We start from the raw sequence: 18694 nt of genomic DNA on the forward strand, positions 1-18694 counted from the left end.
GAACTTCAGGTAAGGATTAAGGGACGAACAAATAGAGGGGATGTCATAGTGGGAGTCTATTACAGACCAACCGGCCAGGACGACACCACCGATGAATTATTCTTTGCAGAACTAAGAGATGTCTCGAGGTCAACTCCCCTTGTCCTTATGGGGGATTTCAACTTGCCAAACGTCAACTGGGATCACCACATGGCTGACACGAGCAAGTCCGGGAGGTTCATAAAGCACCTAGATGATAACTTCTTGGCACAGGTGCTAAGGGAGCCAACTAGGAAAGGTGCCCTCCTTGATCTGTTGCTGGAGAACAGAGAGGGTCTTGTGGGTCTTGTGGGAGACGTGGCAGTTGGCGGCTGTCTTGGTCATAGTGACCATGAAGTGGTTGAGTTTAGAATTTATGGTGACAGAAGGAAAACTACCACCAAAACTTCAGCCCTGGATATGGGGAGAGCTCAGGTTGCTCAGGGAACTAGTCAGCAAGGTTCCCTGGGAAGCTGCTTTTGAAGGCATTGGCATCCATCAGTGCTGGTCAGTCTTTAAGCACTGCTTCCTAAAAGCACAAGCTTTTTGATGATTCCAAAATATTGGAAGTCAGGCAGGTGGGGCAGAAGGCCAGCCTGGCTGACCAGGGATCTTCTACTGGAGCTTAGGTGAAAAACAAAAGTATACGGCTGCTGGAAGGAGGGTCAGGTGACGAGGAAGGAATACAGGGATGCTGTTTGTGTTTGTAGGGAGAAAACTTGTGGGGCCAAAGCCCAGCTAAAATTCAAGCTGGCCATGTCTGTGAGAGACAATAAAAACGTGGGTTTTTTTTAAGATATGTGAACAGAAAAAGGAGAACCAAAGAAAACATAGGTCCACTACTTGATGGGGAAGGTCTCCTCACAGACAATGACATAGGCAAAGTGGAGACAATAATGCCTTCTTTGCCTCTGTCTTCAACACTGATGATGGGCTTCAGGACCCTGGGTGCCCTGAGCTGTAGGACCATGACGGTGGGAACGACAAACTCCCAACCAAACCTGAACGTGTGCGGGATTTGCTGCTCCATCTGGATCCATACAAGTCCATAGGTCCGGATAGGATCCATCCCAGGGTGCCTAAAGAGCTGGCTGATGTCATCACGGGACCTCTCTCAATTATTTTTCAATGATCTTGGGAATCTGGAGAGGTCCCAGTAGACTGGAAGATGGCGAATGTGCCAGTTTTCAAGAAGGGTAAGAAAGAAGACCCTAGCAATTACAGGCCTGTCAGTCTCACGTCAGTGCCTGGTAAAATTATGGAGAAGATGATCCTTGAAGTTACTGAAGCGCACCTGGGGGACAAGGGGACAATGCAGTCATTGGTCCCAGCCGACATGGGTTCATGAGGGGTATGTCCTGCCTAACAAATTTGATTTCCTTTTATGATAAGATCACCCATCTAGTTGATCAAGGGAAACCAGCTCATGTGATCTTTCTGGACTTCAGCAAGGCTTTTGACACGGTTTCCCATAGGATCCTACTGGACAAAATGTCCAGCATACAACTTAACAAAAACATCATACGATGGGTGAGCAATTGGCTGATAGGCAGGGCTCAAAGGGTTGTGGTTGATGGGGCCACATCTGGTTGGTGGAATGTCACTAGTGGGGTCCCTCAAGGCTCCATTTTAGGGCCAGTCCTCTTCAATGTTTTTATAAATGATTTGGATGTAGGACTAGAAGGAGTTCTGAGCAAATTTGCTGACGACACCAAACTTGAAGGAGTTGTGGACTCAGCTGAGGGTGGAAAGGCCTTGCAGAGAGATCTGGACGGATTGGAGAGCTGGGCGATCACCAACCACATGAAGTTTAACAAAAGCAAGTACTGGGTCCTGCACCTGGGACGGGGCAACTCTGGCTTTACGTACAGACTGGGTGATGAGATGCTGGAGAGCAGCCCCGCAGAGAGGGATCTGGGGGTTGTGGTTGACAGCAAGTTGAATATGAGCCAGCAGTGTGCCCTGGCAGCCAGGAGGGCCAACCGTGTCCTGGGGTGCATCAAGCACGGCATCGCTAGTCCGTCGAGGGAGGTGATTGTCCTACTGTGCTCTGCACTGCTCTGGCCTCACCTCGAGTACTGTGTGCAGTTCTGGGACATTAAATTGTTGGAGAGTGTCCAGGGGAGGGTGACGAAGATGGCGAAGGGCCTGGAGGGGAAGATGTATGAGGAGCAGCTGAGACCACTGGACCTGTTCAGCCTGGAGAAGAGGAGGCTGAGGGGGGACCTCATTGCTGTCTACAACTTCCTTGCGAGGGGGAGTGGAGAGGCAGGTGACCTATTCTCTGTAAACACCAGTGATAAGACCCACAGGAAGGGTGTTAAGCTGAGGCAGGGGAAGTTTAGGCTGGACATCAGGAAGAGGTTCTTCACCGAGAGGGTGGTTGCACACTGGAACAGGCTCCCCAGGGGCATAGTCACTGCACCGAGCCTGTCTGAATTTAAGAAGCGATTGGACTGTGCACTTAGTCACATGGTCTAAACTTTTGGGCAGATCTGTGCAGTGCCAGGAGTCGGACTTGATGATCCTTATGGGTCCCTTCCAACTTGGGATATTCTATGATTCTATGAATAAATTTCAGCCTTCAGTTTTGAATATAAGACAGCATATTGTGAAGAATGACTACTTCACAACTCAGTACGGTATCTGTTTAGCAGCTAATGCTCCAGAACTGGATTGGAAGGACAATGGTTTTTAGAAAAAATACATTTTCCTTGCTTATTAGTTGCTAGCAGACTCAATCAAAGTGGAGCAAGGGACAAAGGGATTGTGGGGAAAGATTATCCAATTTCTTTTGAGCAATGAAATAAAGAAACATCTGTATCTTTTTTCTTTAAGAAGTTTCATATTTAAGGCTGCAATAATTCAAGCTTTTAATCTAAAGCGAAATGTTCAGTTTGGCTTCTTTTTTTGCCATCCACTTATAGTGCTTTTTTTTTTTTAAAAAAAAAAAAAAAAAAAAAAACTCCTCTCCAGTCACTCTTCTAAGTCACCCAGAGCGCTTTCTGATAGCTGTTTCCCAGTAACCAGACTAGTCATAACAAATGTAATTCTCCTAAGGGCTGAGTAAGAGTACGGATAACTCCTATGCACAGTCCCAACACAGACAAGAAATTCAATTTCAGACAACTCTGTCATAACTGAGGCAGCATCCCATCAATTCTCAGGCAAATGTTTATGAGGGGATAGTGGTGGGTTCTTGATAAGGTTTGCAGAAATGAAGAATTATACATAATTTTTCAGTTAGTTTCCATGAATGCAAAGCAAATTAATGTTTTAAATGATCTCCCCATTAATCATGATCCTTATCCTCTCTATTGTGGTGCTGATTGCTGAATTTTAGTCCTTCAGTGGCTGTAATACACTTCAGAAAACAAACTCTTCAGCAAACACCTGTGTAAAATTTCATTATCTGAAGTTCGAATGTAAGAGCTCTGCATGCCCAGCCTTCTCCCTTCCTCCCCACCCTTCACAGGTGGCAAAAATGCCAGAGTGAATCTTCCTTCTTGGGGTAAAAATGTATCATGGAAGATAGACAGTTCTTCAGCAAACAAGCCCTTTCAGAGAACAGTTATGGGTTCATGACTCTACACCACTGGGAGAAAGAAACTGAGCTCCTGTGAGAGGCAGCTCACATTATTTATTGAAGGAAGTTTTTAACTTCATGCTACTAATTACTAACAGTTTAAGACAGCTGCCTATTTTAAATAAATAAATAAGATAAATCAGTAATAGCAGTAACTGAATAAAAATCTTTCACTTACCTGCCTATAGTCTTCAGACACTAAAATAAATCCATTGTTATCTATTAGGTAGCAACTGATAGACTGAAAAAATAATTAAAAATACAATTCAGATTCCTGGTTTTAGGATACAGCAATAACTTAGTTTACTTCCAAATGACTTCTACATAGATAAAACTTTCTTTCAGGTTCTTTTAATGGTTTACGTAACTTCTAAGTGGATGTAGTCTCAACTCATGGGATGTTACCTGATTTAGTTTTTATACAGTTAGTTCATGCAAAACAAAACAAAGATGTATATAGAAATAAAAGATATAAAATAATTATAACAAACATTAAAAGAACAGGATCAGTGTTTGTTTTGTTTAATTCATTCTTTGAAGTATTTCCTTGTAACACGGTTTGCAAAGGCATAGAACTTTGTTGCTCCTGATGGCTTATCCTGTGTTTGGAGAAAAACATCAGCACAATGTCATTACCCTAATGATGTATTAATGAAAACAGTGTCAGCCTAGAGGACCAACAGGGGACCAGGTAGTATTTTTTAATTTGGTCATTGGGGGAGGGGAACAGAAACTTCTGTAAAAGAGGCCCCACAGGTCTCCTAAAAGCTTTTCAAATTGTGTTTTTAATTGGGAACTGGATTCAGAGATAGGACTGTTAGCTTTTCATAGGTCGGAGTTATAAATTGCATAAAACTAGGTAAACTCAAATCAGTGCTTCCCTCCATACATGCATGCACTATTGTAACCTTAAGTGAATTACTTGCTACAGGCAAAGTTTTAATTACTGTGCTTCAGAGTTTAAACATAAAGTTCAACTCAAACCTTGATATAACTCAGTTTCTCTTCATTATTGCCAAATACCTACCTCGGCATTACATCCTTAACATTTTTCTACCATTAGTCTAAATCAGCAAACATTTTAACATTGTTCCCTGAATTTTTAGTGACACCCTGTACACCTCCAGCAAAATCCCTCTGCAGTTTTATAAAGGAAGTAGGGCTGATTCTGCAGTAGCAGTTGCGCAGGGTGTTGTGAAAATGTAGCCTGATTTTTCAAGAGATTCCTAGATGAGTTTGATTCTCACTCTGGCCATACATTATTGTTCTGTGGAACTGCAGAAGAGGGATTGGCAGAAATGCTGGCATGAAATTTAGTTTTGAAAATACAAAGAAACCCAAACCAGGCAAAAGTTTGAAATGACTGTAATTCTCTGATGCAAGTGCAGGCTATTCTTTCTAATAGGGGAACTAAGCTCCAGACACCGCTAGTGGCAGAAAACACATCAAAAAGGAAGTTGAAACAACTCAATATTTCCAAACTTTGATCTGCTAGAAAGCCAGAAACTGTCAAATGCAACATGACAAGCTGATGATTCTGGCAAGCAACCGAGTAGAGCTAATGCATTCAGAAGAGGCAGCTACTTAACCTCAATGGTGTGTGAAGAGTGGAATTTCAGAAGTTGGACTGTAACTCCAGAACACTACTATCCCCAAAGTCTATCATAAACCTCCCATAAACTTTATTAAGAGAAGAGCTAAGCCAACAAAGAGCTCTTTTGAGGACACTTATTTAAAGTCTTCATGCATGAAAGATTAATCTAAAGACAGTACATTAGAAAAAAATATTTCTCCACAGCATAGAAAATAATTAAGAGTAGTTACATTGGGTACATTGAGACAGTGTAGGCTTAATTTTGTAATTTATGGATTACATACAGTTGGGTAAACACTGCCGTGACTCAACAGTACGTATCCACATGGGTCAAATCTCTAAGGCATAGTCATTTATTAGTACTGTTCAAAATTTTAAACGATGCTAATGATAGCTAATTGCTATCAGAGACAGGCACTAAGTGGAATCTGCATCTTGTTAGAGATGTTTGAAGATAACTAGGTTTCTATTTCTATCCATTTTAGAAACATTTAACAATGGGGAAATGTTCATTCAGGACCACTCATTCACCTATCAGCCAGCAAGATAACTAATTTTCACTATTCGGTACTACACCAAAGGAAAATTTTGCAAATGAAATTTAGCATTTGAAAAGGACAGTGGGGTGCATTTATTTGTCCACTACATCAGCAAATCTCAAATAGAAAATGACAAATGCAAAATTAACATATGGGATAATAATATTTGCATAGACTACAACTGTATGAAAAAGGTTTAATTCACAATGGTCCACAGGTGTTGGAAGTGAACTACATACAGGTTTGCCCAAAGGTTCACATTCAATGAACTCCAGATTTCAAGGGGAACATTCTGTAGGTGGAGAGTCCCTGAGCTTGTAAAACAGAGCAGGCATGAAGTCCAGAATAAACACTCCAAGAATGTTGACTGAGGTCTGAGAACACATTTGGAGTACAGTAACTTTGATGAAGTTCAAGTCCTCTACGTATTTGTCACAGTTCCAATATATAACAACAGTAATGGAATGTTATAAGGGTTAAGAAACCAAAAAGCCTAAAATAAAATAAAATAGAATAAAATGTGAGACTACAAAAACAAGAAAAAAGAAAGAAAAAAAATACTTCCGAGGAATTGAAAATCTGTCATGCAACTGCATTTCAGAATCAAATTCCTCAACTAATTCTTTGCATGACTACTGTGAGACCCTATTTCCATTAGTTTCATTTCTTAATATTTTTAAGTGCTTTAATTGTATGGTAATTGTTCATTATATATTTTCTTACTGTTGAGAAAAGACAGCTGTGGAATATTATTGGGGACCTGTAATATTTGACTGAGTCCTATTAACAGATAGCGTATAAAAAAAAAAAAAGCTTGGAACCTCTAAATTATCAAGGTTCAAATTATCAAGGTTCATACAACTCCCTGTGTTGATCCTCCTGTCCTCCTGCTGATGTCAATTGAAAATAACTGAAAAGCCCTTGAGCAGCATTTTCTTTGCCTATGAATGTAATATAAAAAGAAGTTCCTTATCCTTATCATTGTATACTCAGTTCTTCCCATGGACAGACCATAAGCATCTTTGCAGCAATGATAAAATATCAACAATTCTTGTCTGGATGAAGCAGTTGAACACGTTGCAGCCAGGAGACTCCTTTACAGAAGAAATTGCGTACTGTTAACTATTTTGTCACAAAGGCTATCTCAAACAAAGGAAGTCATCTCCGCTCAGCTTTTAATCCTAAAAGTGTGCTAAATGAGATTTTACACAGCACTCTGTGCAGACTATGTGCAGCTATACTTCTCAAACTCGTTGGCTATGACTGGAAACCTACTGATATCTAAAGGTGATGGAAACAACTCAAGGTAAAGTATGCACCTTAAATCTGTAGCAAGTTATAATATAACAAATTCAGGAAACTTTAGCTAATTAAAAGTTCCACAGACCTGGTTTGTCAATGGATGCATGATCACTTTTAGGAGAATGGGATAATAAACATTATGAGATCTCCTTAAAATCATTGTTAATGCAAATGACAGCCTGAAATTGAGGCTAAATAGGTATTTTCACACACATACACCTGGGAGGAATCTGTTTGTTTTTTTTATATATATATATTTTTAAATAGTTTATTAATAATTACTTAATAATTATAAGTTTACTTTACTTGGTTAAAATAATACAAGCTGCAAATGGAGAAGTCTGTAAGTCTTTACAACTAGAAATGCTAAAGACTCATAAGGTCCATTTCATGGCCAAAGATGGCATGATCATCACAATTCTGTGTTAGAGCTTACTGCAAGTTTTCCATTATTTATTACTATCTCTGTCCTTCAGATTATCTTCTTCTGCTGAAGAAGTTAATGCTCTACTCTTATAATTGCTGATGTCTGAAGTTTTGTCTTTGTCTCCGGAATGGTTTTTGTGATCTGAGTTTCATACTGAACGGACATATTTAAAAAAATAAAATAATATATATATATCACTGCATGTGCATACTGGATTCATTTTTCAATAAAACACACTTCAATGTCTCTGTATATGGGGTTATGAAGTAGAATACTAGAAGTGTGATTGCTAAGATGGATGATGTATCTTTAAAACTTTTTATAATTTTATACAAAAGTAATCCAAAAAATAAAATAACATTGTTTGCCTTAAAGAACAACATATACAATGTAATAAAAATTGATGTTAGAAAGAATTCTCAAATAGATTTGTGAACTTTTTTGACCATAGTTATTTGGATTTTGAATTACATGTTCTCCAGAAAGCCCAACCCAGCTCAATTTTCATTACAGGAAATATCACAAAGTACTTTATGTAACTACTTTTAGTATTGTTATTATTATTATTATTTTAATGTGCTGAACAGCCCTGAATGAATTTTGGGCTACTCCAAATGAATCAACTACTGAACAGGTAGGAATACAGTCAGAACAGTGGTCCAGGTGGTGGAAAATGTAGGGATTTCGTTGGAAATACATTAATACAGGACATGCAGCACCTCTGAGAAAAGAAAGGCGTGCCTAATTCAAATGCTGAAACAGTCAGGAATAGATCTTTACATCCAGACTAGAACACAGATAAGAAAAGACAACAGAGAGACAGAGAAAATTAAGACTTATGGAATACGACAAATAATGTATGTTGGTTTCCACTATAAAAAGAATAGACAGGAATTTGTGAGAACTTGAAGATCTTCAGAAGAGATGAAGAGGGGTTGTTTAAATACCAGAGTTTTCAGTGGTGGGGGGAAACAGTTTTCAGTTTGCTGTACAAATACTTTTTATCACTTTGTTGTAAAGGGTGTAAATGGCAGCAAAAGCTAAGAACACACTGACTGCTCACTTCTGGCGATACAGATAGCAGCTTCTCTGAAAACAACTCAGATGTATAAAAACAGAATAAAACTGTATGAAAACTTTATAATTATATTAAACAATGGTATTCTACTTTTTAAATAGATCACAAAAACATTACATTGGCATGAATTACAGAGGCAAGCAGATTCTTGCCTTTTAATGTATGTTTTGCAACAGTTCTTTCGGATCACTGTGTGAAAAGAGAATTTCCTATTCGTCTGATTTTTTGCCATGGTTCTTGAATATTGCTAGAATTACTATTTTTCAGGATAGTGCCCTTGAACTATGTGAATACAGCCTGAAGTTTTTGTTTCCAGTTGTATGAATTTATATTTCATGATACCTTAATGCAGGCAGTTTGTTCAAGCACAGTTATCAGGTGACCCAGATTTCCTCACACAATTCGTTCAGTTTGGAGATCATGCAATGTTGTTATCAATAAGTGGTTTATGTTTTCTTCCAAATTACTGATAAGAACTATACCTGAAACAATATCTAAAACCCAACTCTGATTTGCTAGAATCTTGCATATTTGATTCCTTCCCATGTATCAGTACAGACAGTACTTTGTTAACCATTTTTTAATTCACTCAACCTGTGACACATTGGTTGCTTGAACAAAATATCATATGGTATGATATTAAATGGTTTGCAAAAGCCTATGCATAAGACACTAAAAATATTATTTTTATCTACCAAATTAAATATTACGTAAAAAGTTATTTTGGTGAGATCACTAAGAACTACTGACTGATGTTATTTCTTTTCTATTTCTGAAGTGCTATTCATGTATTACTACTGCATAGATTCAATTCTGCATTTATATTATACTGGTAATAATTTATTTAATATTCATGTGAACATCAGAGGCTAGTTTCTACCTCAGGTGGACAATTAAGAAGTAGAAAATAAATGCTTTAGAATAGTTTCATGTGACTTCCAAAACTGGATTAATAAAACAAAATTTCCTCCAATGCATATTTGAGATATCACTGTCAACCTCATAAATAAATGGATGTTTGTAAGTAGTCATAAAATGTCTAATATAAATTGCATTATATTTGGAAGGTGATTCCTAATTATGCCAGGAGATTAATTTTGTTTGAACATCACAGTGTACATTATAATCAACTTCATGTTCTACTACAACAGATATATAAATGGAAAATAAAGTTCTGTTAAATACTTACTTCATCATCACAACTTATAGCACATCTGCCATCAAGAGATGCACACTAGAGACAATACCAAAAATCAATAAAATATTTCAGTTTTAGTTTTATAATAAAAATAAAATGACATTTCCAAAATCAAGGTGAGCACAATTATAAAAATTTGGACATTGTTTCAATTTTTATCAAAGCCAGAAATTGTTCTAAAAACAAGAGTAGGGAAGTATTCAATCTATTCACCAATCATGTTCTGTTCCATAAAGAAAGGGTGCATTCACAAGGTATCATCGTCAACTGCTATAAACACCTTCATCTCCTTTGTGTTAGCAGCTTTTGACCATTTGTCAACAAGAATACGTGATTTTCCAGTGGGGTAGGGTAGGACCAGCATTTTAGGAATCATTCTCTGAAATAGTATGGTTCCAATCTATTCTCAAAATAGGGATGAAATCTCCTAATGATTAGAAAATGTATGATCAGCTCTTCAGTGAACACAAATTCTATATACTAAAACTTTAGGTATAGTTTATTAAAGACTATAGATGCCAAGCCTGATTCAGTAGCCTAGTTGACTAGTCAATGTACATGATATTGGAGTTAACTAAATGTTGGAAGAAAGGTACTAAGTTAGCAAGAAGACATATTTCTGCCTGTATTTCTATATCACTGAAAATGAATAAATATAACAGCCTGGTCTGCTGTTCCCCTTTTTCTGACAGAGAAAATTAATGTCAGGTCAACAAAGTAACTCCTTATATATAGGAGCATAAAATTAATTATCTTCCTATTTTCTTCACTGAAGATGGGATCAAGAGGACTGAATACTCCTTTGTCTAATTTTGAACTGGAAGGTATATATGAAGAGATAACTGTTTATATAACTCAAAATATATTGTTTGCAGTAGTTTTGTGGGAAAAAAAAAAAGTGCTGATCAATTGCACAGTTAGAAAGGTGCTATGGATTCAATGGCAAGAAAAATTTCAATTTAAAACATACCTGTCTGCTCGCAGTCCAGAATTTCCGCTGGAAAAAATCAAGTTTCATCTGGATACCCACAGCTGTGAAATATAGAAATAAAACCAATATGTTATAATACATTTCTTTAAAATAAATCAGAAGGAGAAATAGTCCTATAATAAAGAGAGAAAGCTAGTCTTGCAATAAAAAGACACAAATAATTAAATTGGAGACCACATAGTCACATTTTAAATAATTTATAGCTTGCTTAAATATGAAGATATTGCTAATATAATAAGCAGCAGAGCAACCATTATTCAGATTGCATATGTCTCCATATTAAGCAGCAGAATCACAAGCTGTGCATAAATACATTATACATTTTGTGCTGAAACCCACGAACGTTTGCTGAAACAACAGGAGAATACTGGTCAACATTTCAAGTGATCATTTGTTAGTGGGTCATTTCATCCATGAAGTAAGATGAAGATAAGAAGCCTTTTTCTAACATAAGATCTTTAAAAAAACGAAATTTCTACAGAACATAAGAGCAACCCTCTTCATGCAAATGACAGGATACAAGCAGCTGCAGTTTTGTTTTCATAGTTTTAGCCCTATGAATTCTGAGGCTTCTTAGACAGACTGCAATAGGAAATAAATGATTAGGGAGGAAAATTGAGCCTGCTCGCACTCAGATGATTGCCCATGATTTCAAGAGTAGTCTAGATTTGTAGAAACTGAAGGGCTAAACATTACCAGTTACTGTCTTCCTTATTTTTGCAAAAATCTCAGAATCACAGAATCACAGAATTTCTAGGTTGGAAGAGACCTCAAGATCATTGAGTCCAACCTCTGACCTAACGCTAACAGTCCCCACTAAACCATATCCCTAAGCTCTACATCTAAATGTCTTTTGCTACATATTTTGCCAGTTAAAGTACAAATTAGTTTTGGAGGTATTTCTGCACATGGTTAAGTGACTCAGTTTATTTCTCTACCCCTTTTAGAGAAGCTCTACCACTAATCTATGAGGTACAGTATCATTTAACGAGGTAAAACAGCAATGCATCTTAAACTTTAGTCTAGGTCAAGGTCATGCAATGTTATAATGGCAACATTTAAGTATAACACGGAACAGAATACATATTTCCCATAATTTTGAAAACATTGTAGTTATTTTTAGAAAATTAAGTGCTACATGATCTGTAACTATGTTTCAAGATAGGAGAAGAAAACACAACTTCCATAAACACTGTATAGTGAAAGAAGCATGGGAATTTTCTTTGAAGAAGCAATTTTTACTGTGAGATTTTAATCTCACCTTTTACCTTTTTTGTTTTCATTTCACTGTCTTGAAGAATCCACGTAGCAACTTCCATGTCAGTGAATGAATAATTTCTAAATATCCAAGTGATATATAAAAAATGACAATTATGGATGTTTCCTATAATTCAGCCTACAAGTATATGAATCAGTCAATATTCAAAAAGAATTAACAATGCTAGTGTATGGAATAATATTTTTTTTTAACCCTTAAGGTGATAATAAAGCATTTTTGCAAGCTTTTTCCTACGCTTTTCAAGAACATTGTAGCCATTGCAGGACATATATATTGCCATGCTTTAAGAACTATTCAAATACACTTCAAAAGTTTTTAGAGCCAATACATTCTTCTGAGCAATCTCTAGTCCTTCAGCTTTCAGAACTTCAGAATGAAATACTGGTGCTTCAAGTTACTTTATATTTAAAACCTTGTTTTATGACTTGGCAACATGTCAATTTAAAAAACAATAACAACAAAAAGACAAACTTCAAAATCACAAACCACTGAGTCACTAATTCTTTGTTTAGTCTCTTGGAAGTAACAGCTACCATCAAGGTAAGAGGGTTAGAGGAAGAGGTATTGTTCAGCATGGTATCCACATATAGTATCCATAGTATCCACACTTGTTAAAAAAAAAAAAAAAAAAAAAAAAAAAAAAAAAAGCTATAGTTGATCTTTACACAGAATATTTATTTAAATTTCGTTCAACATTTGTAGGCTTGGTTCAACAAAAAAGGCCAATGGATACAAGGGATACTCTTCTTTAGCCAGGAAAAATGAGCATTCAGAGATGAGGAGAAATGTTTTTGTCTTCTCTGCTGCCTTTCCTTTGTACTGTTACTGAGAAGAATGGGCTAGAGCTGAAGGAACACAGAAGACCAACTAATGGCAGCTGCTGGAGGGACATTAAGGCTCCTTCTTCATGTACCTATTTTCTGTACTACAAAATGTGCCATTTCAAATGAATACTGCAAATCCAAATATTTGTATCAACAATACTAGCAAATTTACGTAGACAATTCCACTGAATAACTTTAACACTGCTTATAGATAGCAGACATTAACTCCCTGAGACTTCTTTCCTTTGCTTGATACAGTGACCAGTATTCTGTAGCACATACCCCATGAAATACCAGATGGTTGAGAATTACAGTTAAATTCTTGGCTCAGTGATAATTTTTGTTAATTAATCCAGTTCCTTATGCAGTTATTCCATGGCTGAGGGTAATCTTTCATTGTTTCTGTGGGATGCTGTAAGGATAAAATTATTCAGAAGTGCTCAACTTCTACAGAGCTCAGGGCTGTTTAGTATCAAGGCAAAACTGAATGAAAGAAAATAACTTCTCAGAATAGATCAGAATTGCTTGTGTTCATTTCAAGATCTCCATGGATAAGCAAATGGACAGAAAGATAAAGAAATCTTCCTCAATAAATGACTCCTGTTCTGTGCACAGAATTATAAGAGTTCTTATGCTCTTATATAAGTAAAAAGTACCAACTCCTACTGAAAATAAGAGAAGAAAATAGATCAGACTGATTTATTTCAGGCAAGAGAGGAGACAAGTCTCCCTATAAACCTGGGATAGGGATTCCAAATACAAACCGAAGGAAAAAGTAGTAAAATCTGAAAGCATTTCCATACTGTAGAATACCTATAGAATTTAACACTGTATAAAAGGACTAGATCAGCACAGTTAGAGAAATATCTTAAGATCTCCGTTCCCTTTTTCCACAGAAAGTAGAGTATAGCTAACCTAAAATAATTTCTTATACACTAAAGATGCTCAACATCCTATTGCCATCCTATGGAATTATTTTAAGTGAGATTTGTCTTCAAAATAAGAAATCTTGGAGACAGAATTGAAGCAGGATTATTATTTTTTTTTTATCTGTATCGCCGTTGTACATTAATCTGAGACTCCCTAAGATTCTCTCCTTTCTGACTACTCCTATTACTTGTTGTTACTGTTAAAATAACTGGGAAATAATCCAGCAAATCCTTAGCTACTTAAAAAAATAAATTACACTTCTTTTGTTTATAGTCTAAATCTTTGTTTCAGTTCAAAATATCTCTCTCTCTGGTTTTAGCTTAGCCAAAGAACGAGATGTTTAATTTTACACTCCAAAACATAATACTGAGCAATAAACATTGTAACTGTCAAAAAGTACCTCTATTACAGATTCCTGGAAGATTCTCACCTCCAAAGGCAATGCCCGTCAAAATACTTACACAAGTTACAGCTACATATGTAACGGCTACAGTATAAAACACGTGGTAGGTAGTGTAATTAAAAAGATAACAGATTTTCTTTTAACTCAATACAGACAAGTCTTAGCTAATAAATTAAAGCTATTCAGAGTATAGCAATATATAGTAAAATAATTATGGTCCAGTATCATCTAATATAGCTATATTCCCAGTAATAGTAATTGTTTCATCACAGTGGGATACATAAAAGAAAATATGAATTAGCACTTATTGAATGTGTACTTCCTAGACTGCTTCTAATTCCAGTTTCAGTGTACTTGCACAGTAAAATCCAGTTTCACCCTTCCAAACTTCACACTTCATTCAGTTTCCTTCCTGACCTCAGCGATGTTTTTGATTCTACCCATACCTTCCTCTTCTCAAACCAGTTCATTTTCTTCTCTTCAAACAGAAGATGCCCAGAATTTTCTTTTAACATGAAAAAAATATTAGTGTTAAGCTTAGGAATAGAAAATTTCAGCCTAAATAGTTTAAGTCTTGCTAAGCTTTAATACACTGAAAACAGAAGCTCATAATTGGAAGCATTGGGCAACCTTAATACTTGGTGGTGATGCCAGCCATCCCAGTAACTAACTGTTATAATTATCCCATGATAAAAGTATATAGTTAGCAAAAAGATGGTGCAAAATATTAAGTAATTGTGTACTTTCTTCTATTTTTCTTACAGTAAAGAACAGTCCTACCCATGGAAAACTAAATATCATTTGTGTATTTGGCTAAGACACTAATATTATTCACAAACTATGTTTTTTTTAAATCAAGATGGAGTGTTTTTTGTTTGTTTGTTTTTGTCATTGTTGGTTGTTGTGGTTTTATTGTTTTTTGGTTTTGATTTTTAATATACATATAACTTAGTGAAGATTTCTAATGTGCTTTACTACTTTTCTGGTAGTTTCTTCAAAATGATACCTTCATGCTTAACCTCACATTGTGGGGAGTTTCAGGTAGTGCCTGGTACTAATTCCATTCCATGAGTGAACTCACCAGATTGCGTCAATGTTATAAATAGCTATGAATCACAGCGTGAAACTCTCTCTGGATAAGCCATCTCACTCATGCAAATGTAACCACCCTAACAAACTTTTAGCACTGAATTAGTATATCATCTGAAAAGCCCATACTACAAAAGAAATTCAGAGAACAGTACAAAACATGGCTTTAAAATACTTCATAAAAGTATACCAGATCGAAAGAGCACAAGACAATAGTATAGAGAATTTCCTAATTGTTTTATTGCCCTGAATTTTTCATACTGTACTGACACTTGCTTTTCACTGATAAATGGCATAAAAGTATTTCTTTCCTCAATGAAAAAATTACAGCTAATAACTTTTTGTAGCTGAAAAGATGCTGTCAATCTCTGTTGGGCTGAAAATGAAAAGTTTTCAACAAGCAAACCAACAAAAATAATATATTTTTCAAATGTGTGTACAGAATATTTAGATACCCCTAAATAATTTTATTTTTAAAATCCATTTGAATGTGCACATACCTTTCTTTTTTTTTTTTTTTTAACTAAATTTGATCTACTGTGCCTCATTAAAATTTACAGATTGAATTCCCCAAATACAAGTCTCTTACTAACCTAGATACAATGCAAAATACAAATAATCTCAAAGTTTGAATTGTTTTGGATTCTAAAAGTATTTGAAAAAAAAAAAATCTTGTGTTACTGGTATTTTACTTTTATCTTTTTATCTTCAAATAAGTGGGATGACTACACATAAATTTATAAGTACTATGTAAGTATATAGTATATATGTGCCTGTGCTTTGTTATGCAAGACAATAGTTTTCATAATATGTCATAAGATCTTAGCTAACACACAGAACACTTTCTTCATCAGGTGTATTGGGATGCAACATGTAAATATGTGAATTCTTAAGTGGACAAGGGAAAGTAGAAGCTCTCCCTCTTTATTCACTGACCTTAAACCTACTACTTTCTCCAAGAAGATGTTTAGGATTGGTGGTAGAAGCAGCTGTCTGGGTGGAAACTCCCAAGATACAGGGAAGGCAGTGGCAAGTGGTATTTCCTGGAGGCCAAGTTTAAGCAAAAAGGGAGGAGATACTCGGATCTTGATGTAAGGCCAAGATGAAAGGGGAGCAGGATGATGATTGGTGTGAGGCCAAACTTCATTCAAACTCAAACCAAAAAAAAATGAAAGCTGAAGGGCTTGGTTTGCAGTCAATCCCTGAAAAACTGAACTGTGGAGGGCAGTCTGTGAACATCATCATAAACCAGACTCCTGCTGACTCCCTGACACATATCTTTCTTATGGAGGACTAATGAAGTAGCAGCAGGAACAGAAGGAAACACAAAAAGGACATAAATTGAGCGAAAACATTAAAAAAATATATAGATAGATAGATGTTGTTAACTGAAAGTCTATTGCCTTTTCTGGAAGCTTCACTGAGGAACTTGGAAGAAAACAGGTTATCTGTAAATTATCATTCACACAGTTATGCCGTATTTCAAACTTTAGAGGATAGTAGCTGATGTGCTGATGTGCTGCCAACACTGTAACAGTGTAACACTGTAACAGACAGACCCAACACAAGGGTTCCCACAAAAATCCACTCTTTTACCCCGTGATAAATTCTCGGTACCAAGTCTACAGCTCAGGGGAGCTCCTAGGAAATCCATTTGTAATTTTTTCCAATAAAAAAATATTCCATAAGCCTGGAGGGAGGTAACCACTTGGCATACAAAATTACACTAAGTGCACTTTGCTGGAAAGATACATACCTTGTTCCTGAGAAGCACAAGGAGTACATTGACGGTATAAAATAGGGGTTTAGACTGTAAAATTTAAAGGGGATGAGGTGGGGCACGGTTAAGCCTCTGTCTGGAGTATTCTCTCTGTGATTTTTAGAATACACCTGACACCTACTGACACGTGGTTCATTGCAATAGCCAAAGGGAAAAAAAAAAAAAAAAAAAAAAAAGTGGGTTGAGTAGTATTTTTATTATCCTCAGGAATTCTTCAGTAGCATGCAAAGAGAAGGCAAGCACCATCAAAAGAAGGAAAGCTGCTGCTGGTGGAGTTTTTACAAGGAGTTCCTGTGAAGCTTCACCTTTTTTTTTCCAGTATCTTCTCTGCAAGCCAGTAGTGTGACAACTTTCCGAATTTTGATGGTATAGGGAGCATGTGAGACAAATCTGCCCACATTATCACTAAAACAATGAAGTAGTGTTGGCATTTTAACAACTTCTTAACTATTGCTTAGTTTTACAGGGCTTCCTTGCTCATTTTTGGCAATACTAAAGTATATCCCATGACTGAAACAAAAAAATAAGAACAGTATATATTTGTAAGCACATTTATAAATCTTAAGGGAGGGTCCATAGCATGCCAAGTTCTCAGAAGAAAAAGCTATACTTCTTGCAGCTGAGGTCTTAATCTTACTAGTTAGAGTGGCTTAGCTAGTATTTCTTTCACATCTCAGCTAACAGGCTGTGGTTTCAAGTTTGCAATTAATGAACCTCAAGAGACTCAGTTCAGACAAACATCCAGAAATTAGAATCCTTATCTGAACTCTTGGAGGCTGTGACCAGATTCTCTTAGGAGATGTCGGGCTCTTGACTTCCACTTTAACAAAAATATGATGTGTTCAAACCTTGACAACAATTTCTTTTTTACAGAAATGCAAAAGACTACTATTCTTATTTACAAAGAGATTTATCCCTCCCAAACCGGGATCCTAAAATAGAAGTATGGCTACAAGGTATCCTACTACTAGGCACAATTTTTTTGGATTGAAGATAGATGTTTTGGATGTGTCCACTACAAAATGAACCCATGAGGTCTCTGTCCGGTTTCTCCCACGTCAGTTCAATGGCTTCTAGCCTACCATTGAACTAGAAGGCACGACATGAATCTTCTACTACCAAACTTGGCATGAAGAGGAGAAAGAGACTTCATAATTCAAATCCTCCTACCTGCAGAACACACTGACTACTGACTACTTGCTCTACGCAGTTATTACCATAGATACTCGAATGCACATAAATTCAGTGAATATATGAAATATTACTAGTCAAACAGGTTTGTATATTGGGTGAGAAACCATGACAATTTTTTCAAAATTACATCATTTGGGAAAGAAAGTTTTGGATATTTTAATGACTGAATTATAATAATAACAGTGATATTCTCTATAAACTGCTCATTTGCCATGATTAGCAAATTACTTTGAATTACTAAAAATATAAATAATGTTATCTGAGGTCAAGTAATATATTGGAAGTTGTTGTATTAAGTATTCTGTATTTGCAAATATAAAGAAAAACAGTGCTTGTGGATTTGCATCACTCCCATGTCTTTACTAAACAATTTTAAGATGAAGCAATGTCAAAAGATACAGACATTCTAGATTTCCTTGAATAGTATTAGCTGCAAGACAAGCTTTATCTTTTTTTTTTTTT

General features: G+C 36.2%; 1 protein-coding gene across 1 annotated transcript in view; it reads right to left on the reverse strand.

Moving 5' to 3' along the window:
* The window catches only part of CACNA2D3 (calcium voltage-gated channel auxiliary subunit alpha2delta 3), a gene marked incomplete at both ends in the record, with an annotated part of 463508 nt that overhangs the window by 41315 nt on the left and 403499 nt on the right, over window positions 1–18694 (reverse strand). The window contains 3 exons of the mRNA XM_084292978.1: window positions 3783–3845; window positions 9734–9778; window positions 10713–10774. Coding sequence (XP_084149104.1) covers window positions 3783–3845; window positions 9734–9778; window positions 10713–10774 — 170 coding nt within the window. The remainder of the gene's footprint in view (window positions 1–3782; window positions 3846–9733; window positions 9779–10712; window positions 10775–18694) is intronic.

Source organism: Netta rufina, assembly GCF_964035555.1.
Source record: "Netta rufina genome assembly, chromosome: 10".
NCBI classification, from domain to species: domain Eukaryota; kingdom Metazoa; phylum Chordata; class Aves; order Anseriformes; family Anatidae; genus Netta; species Netta rufina.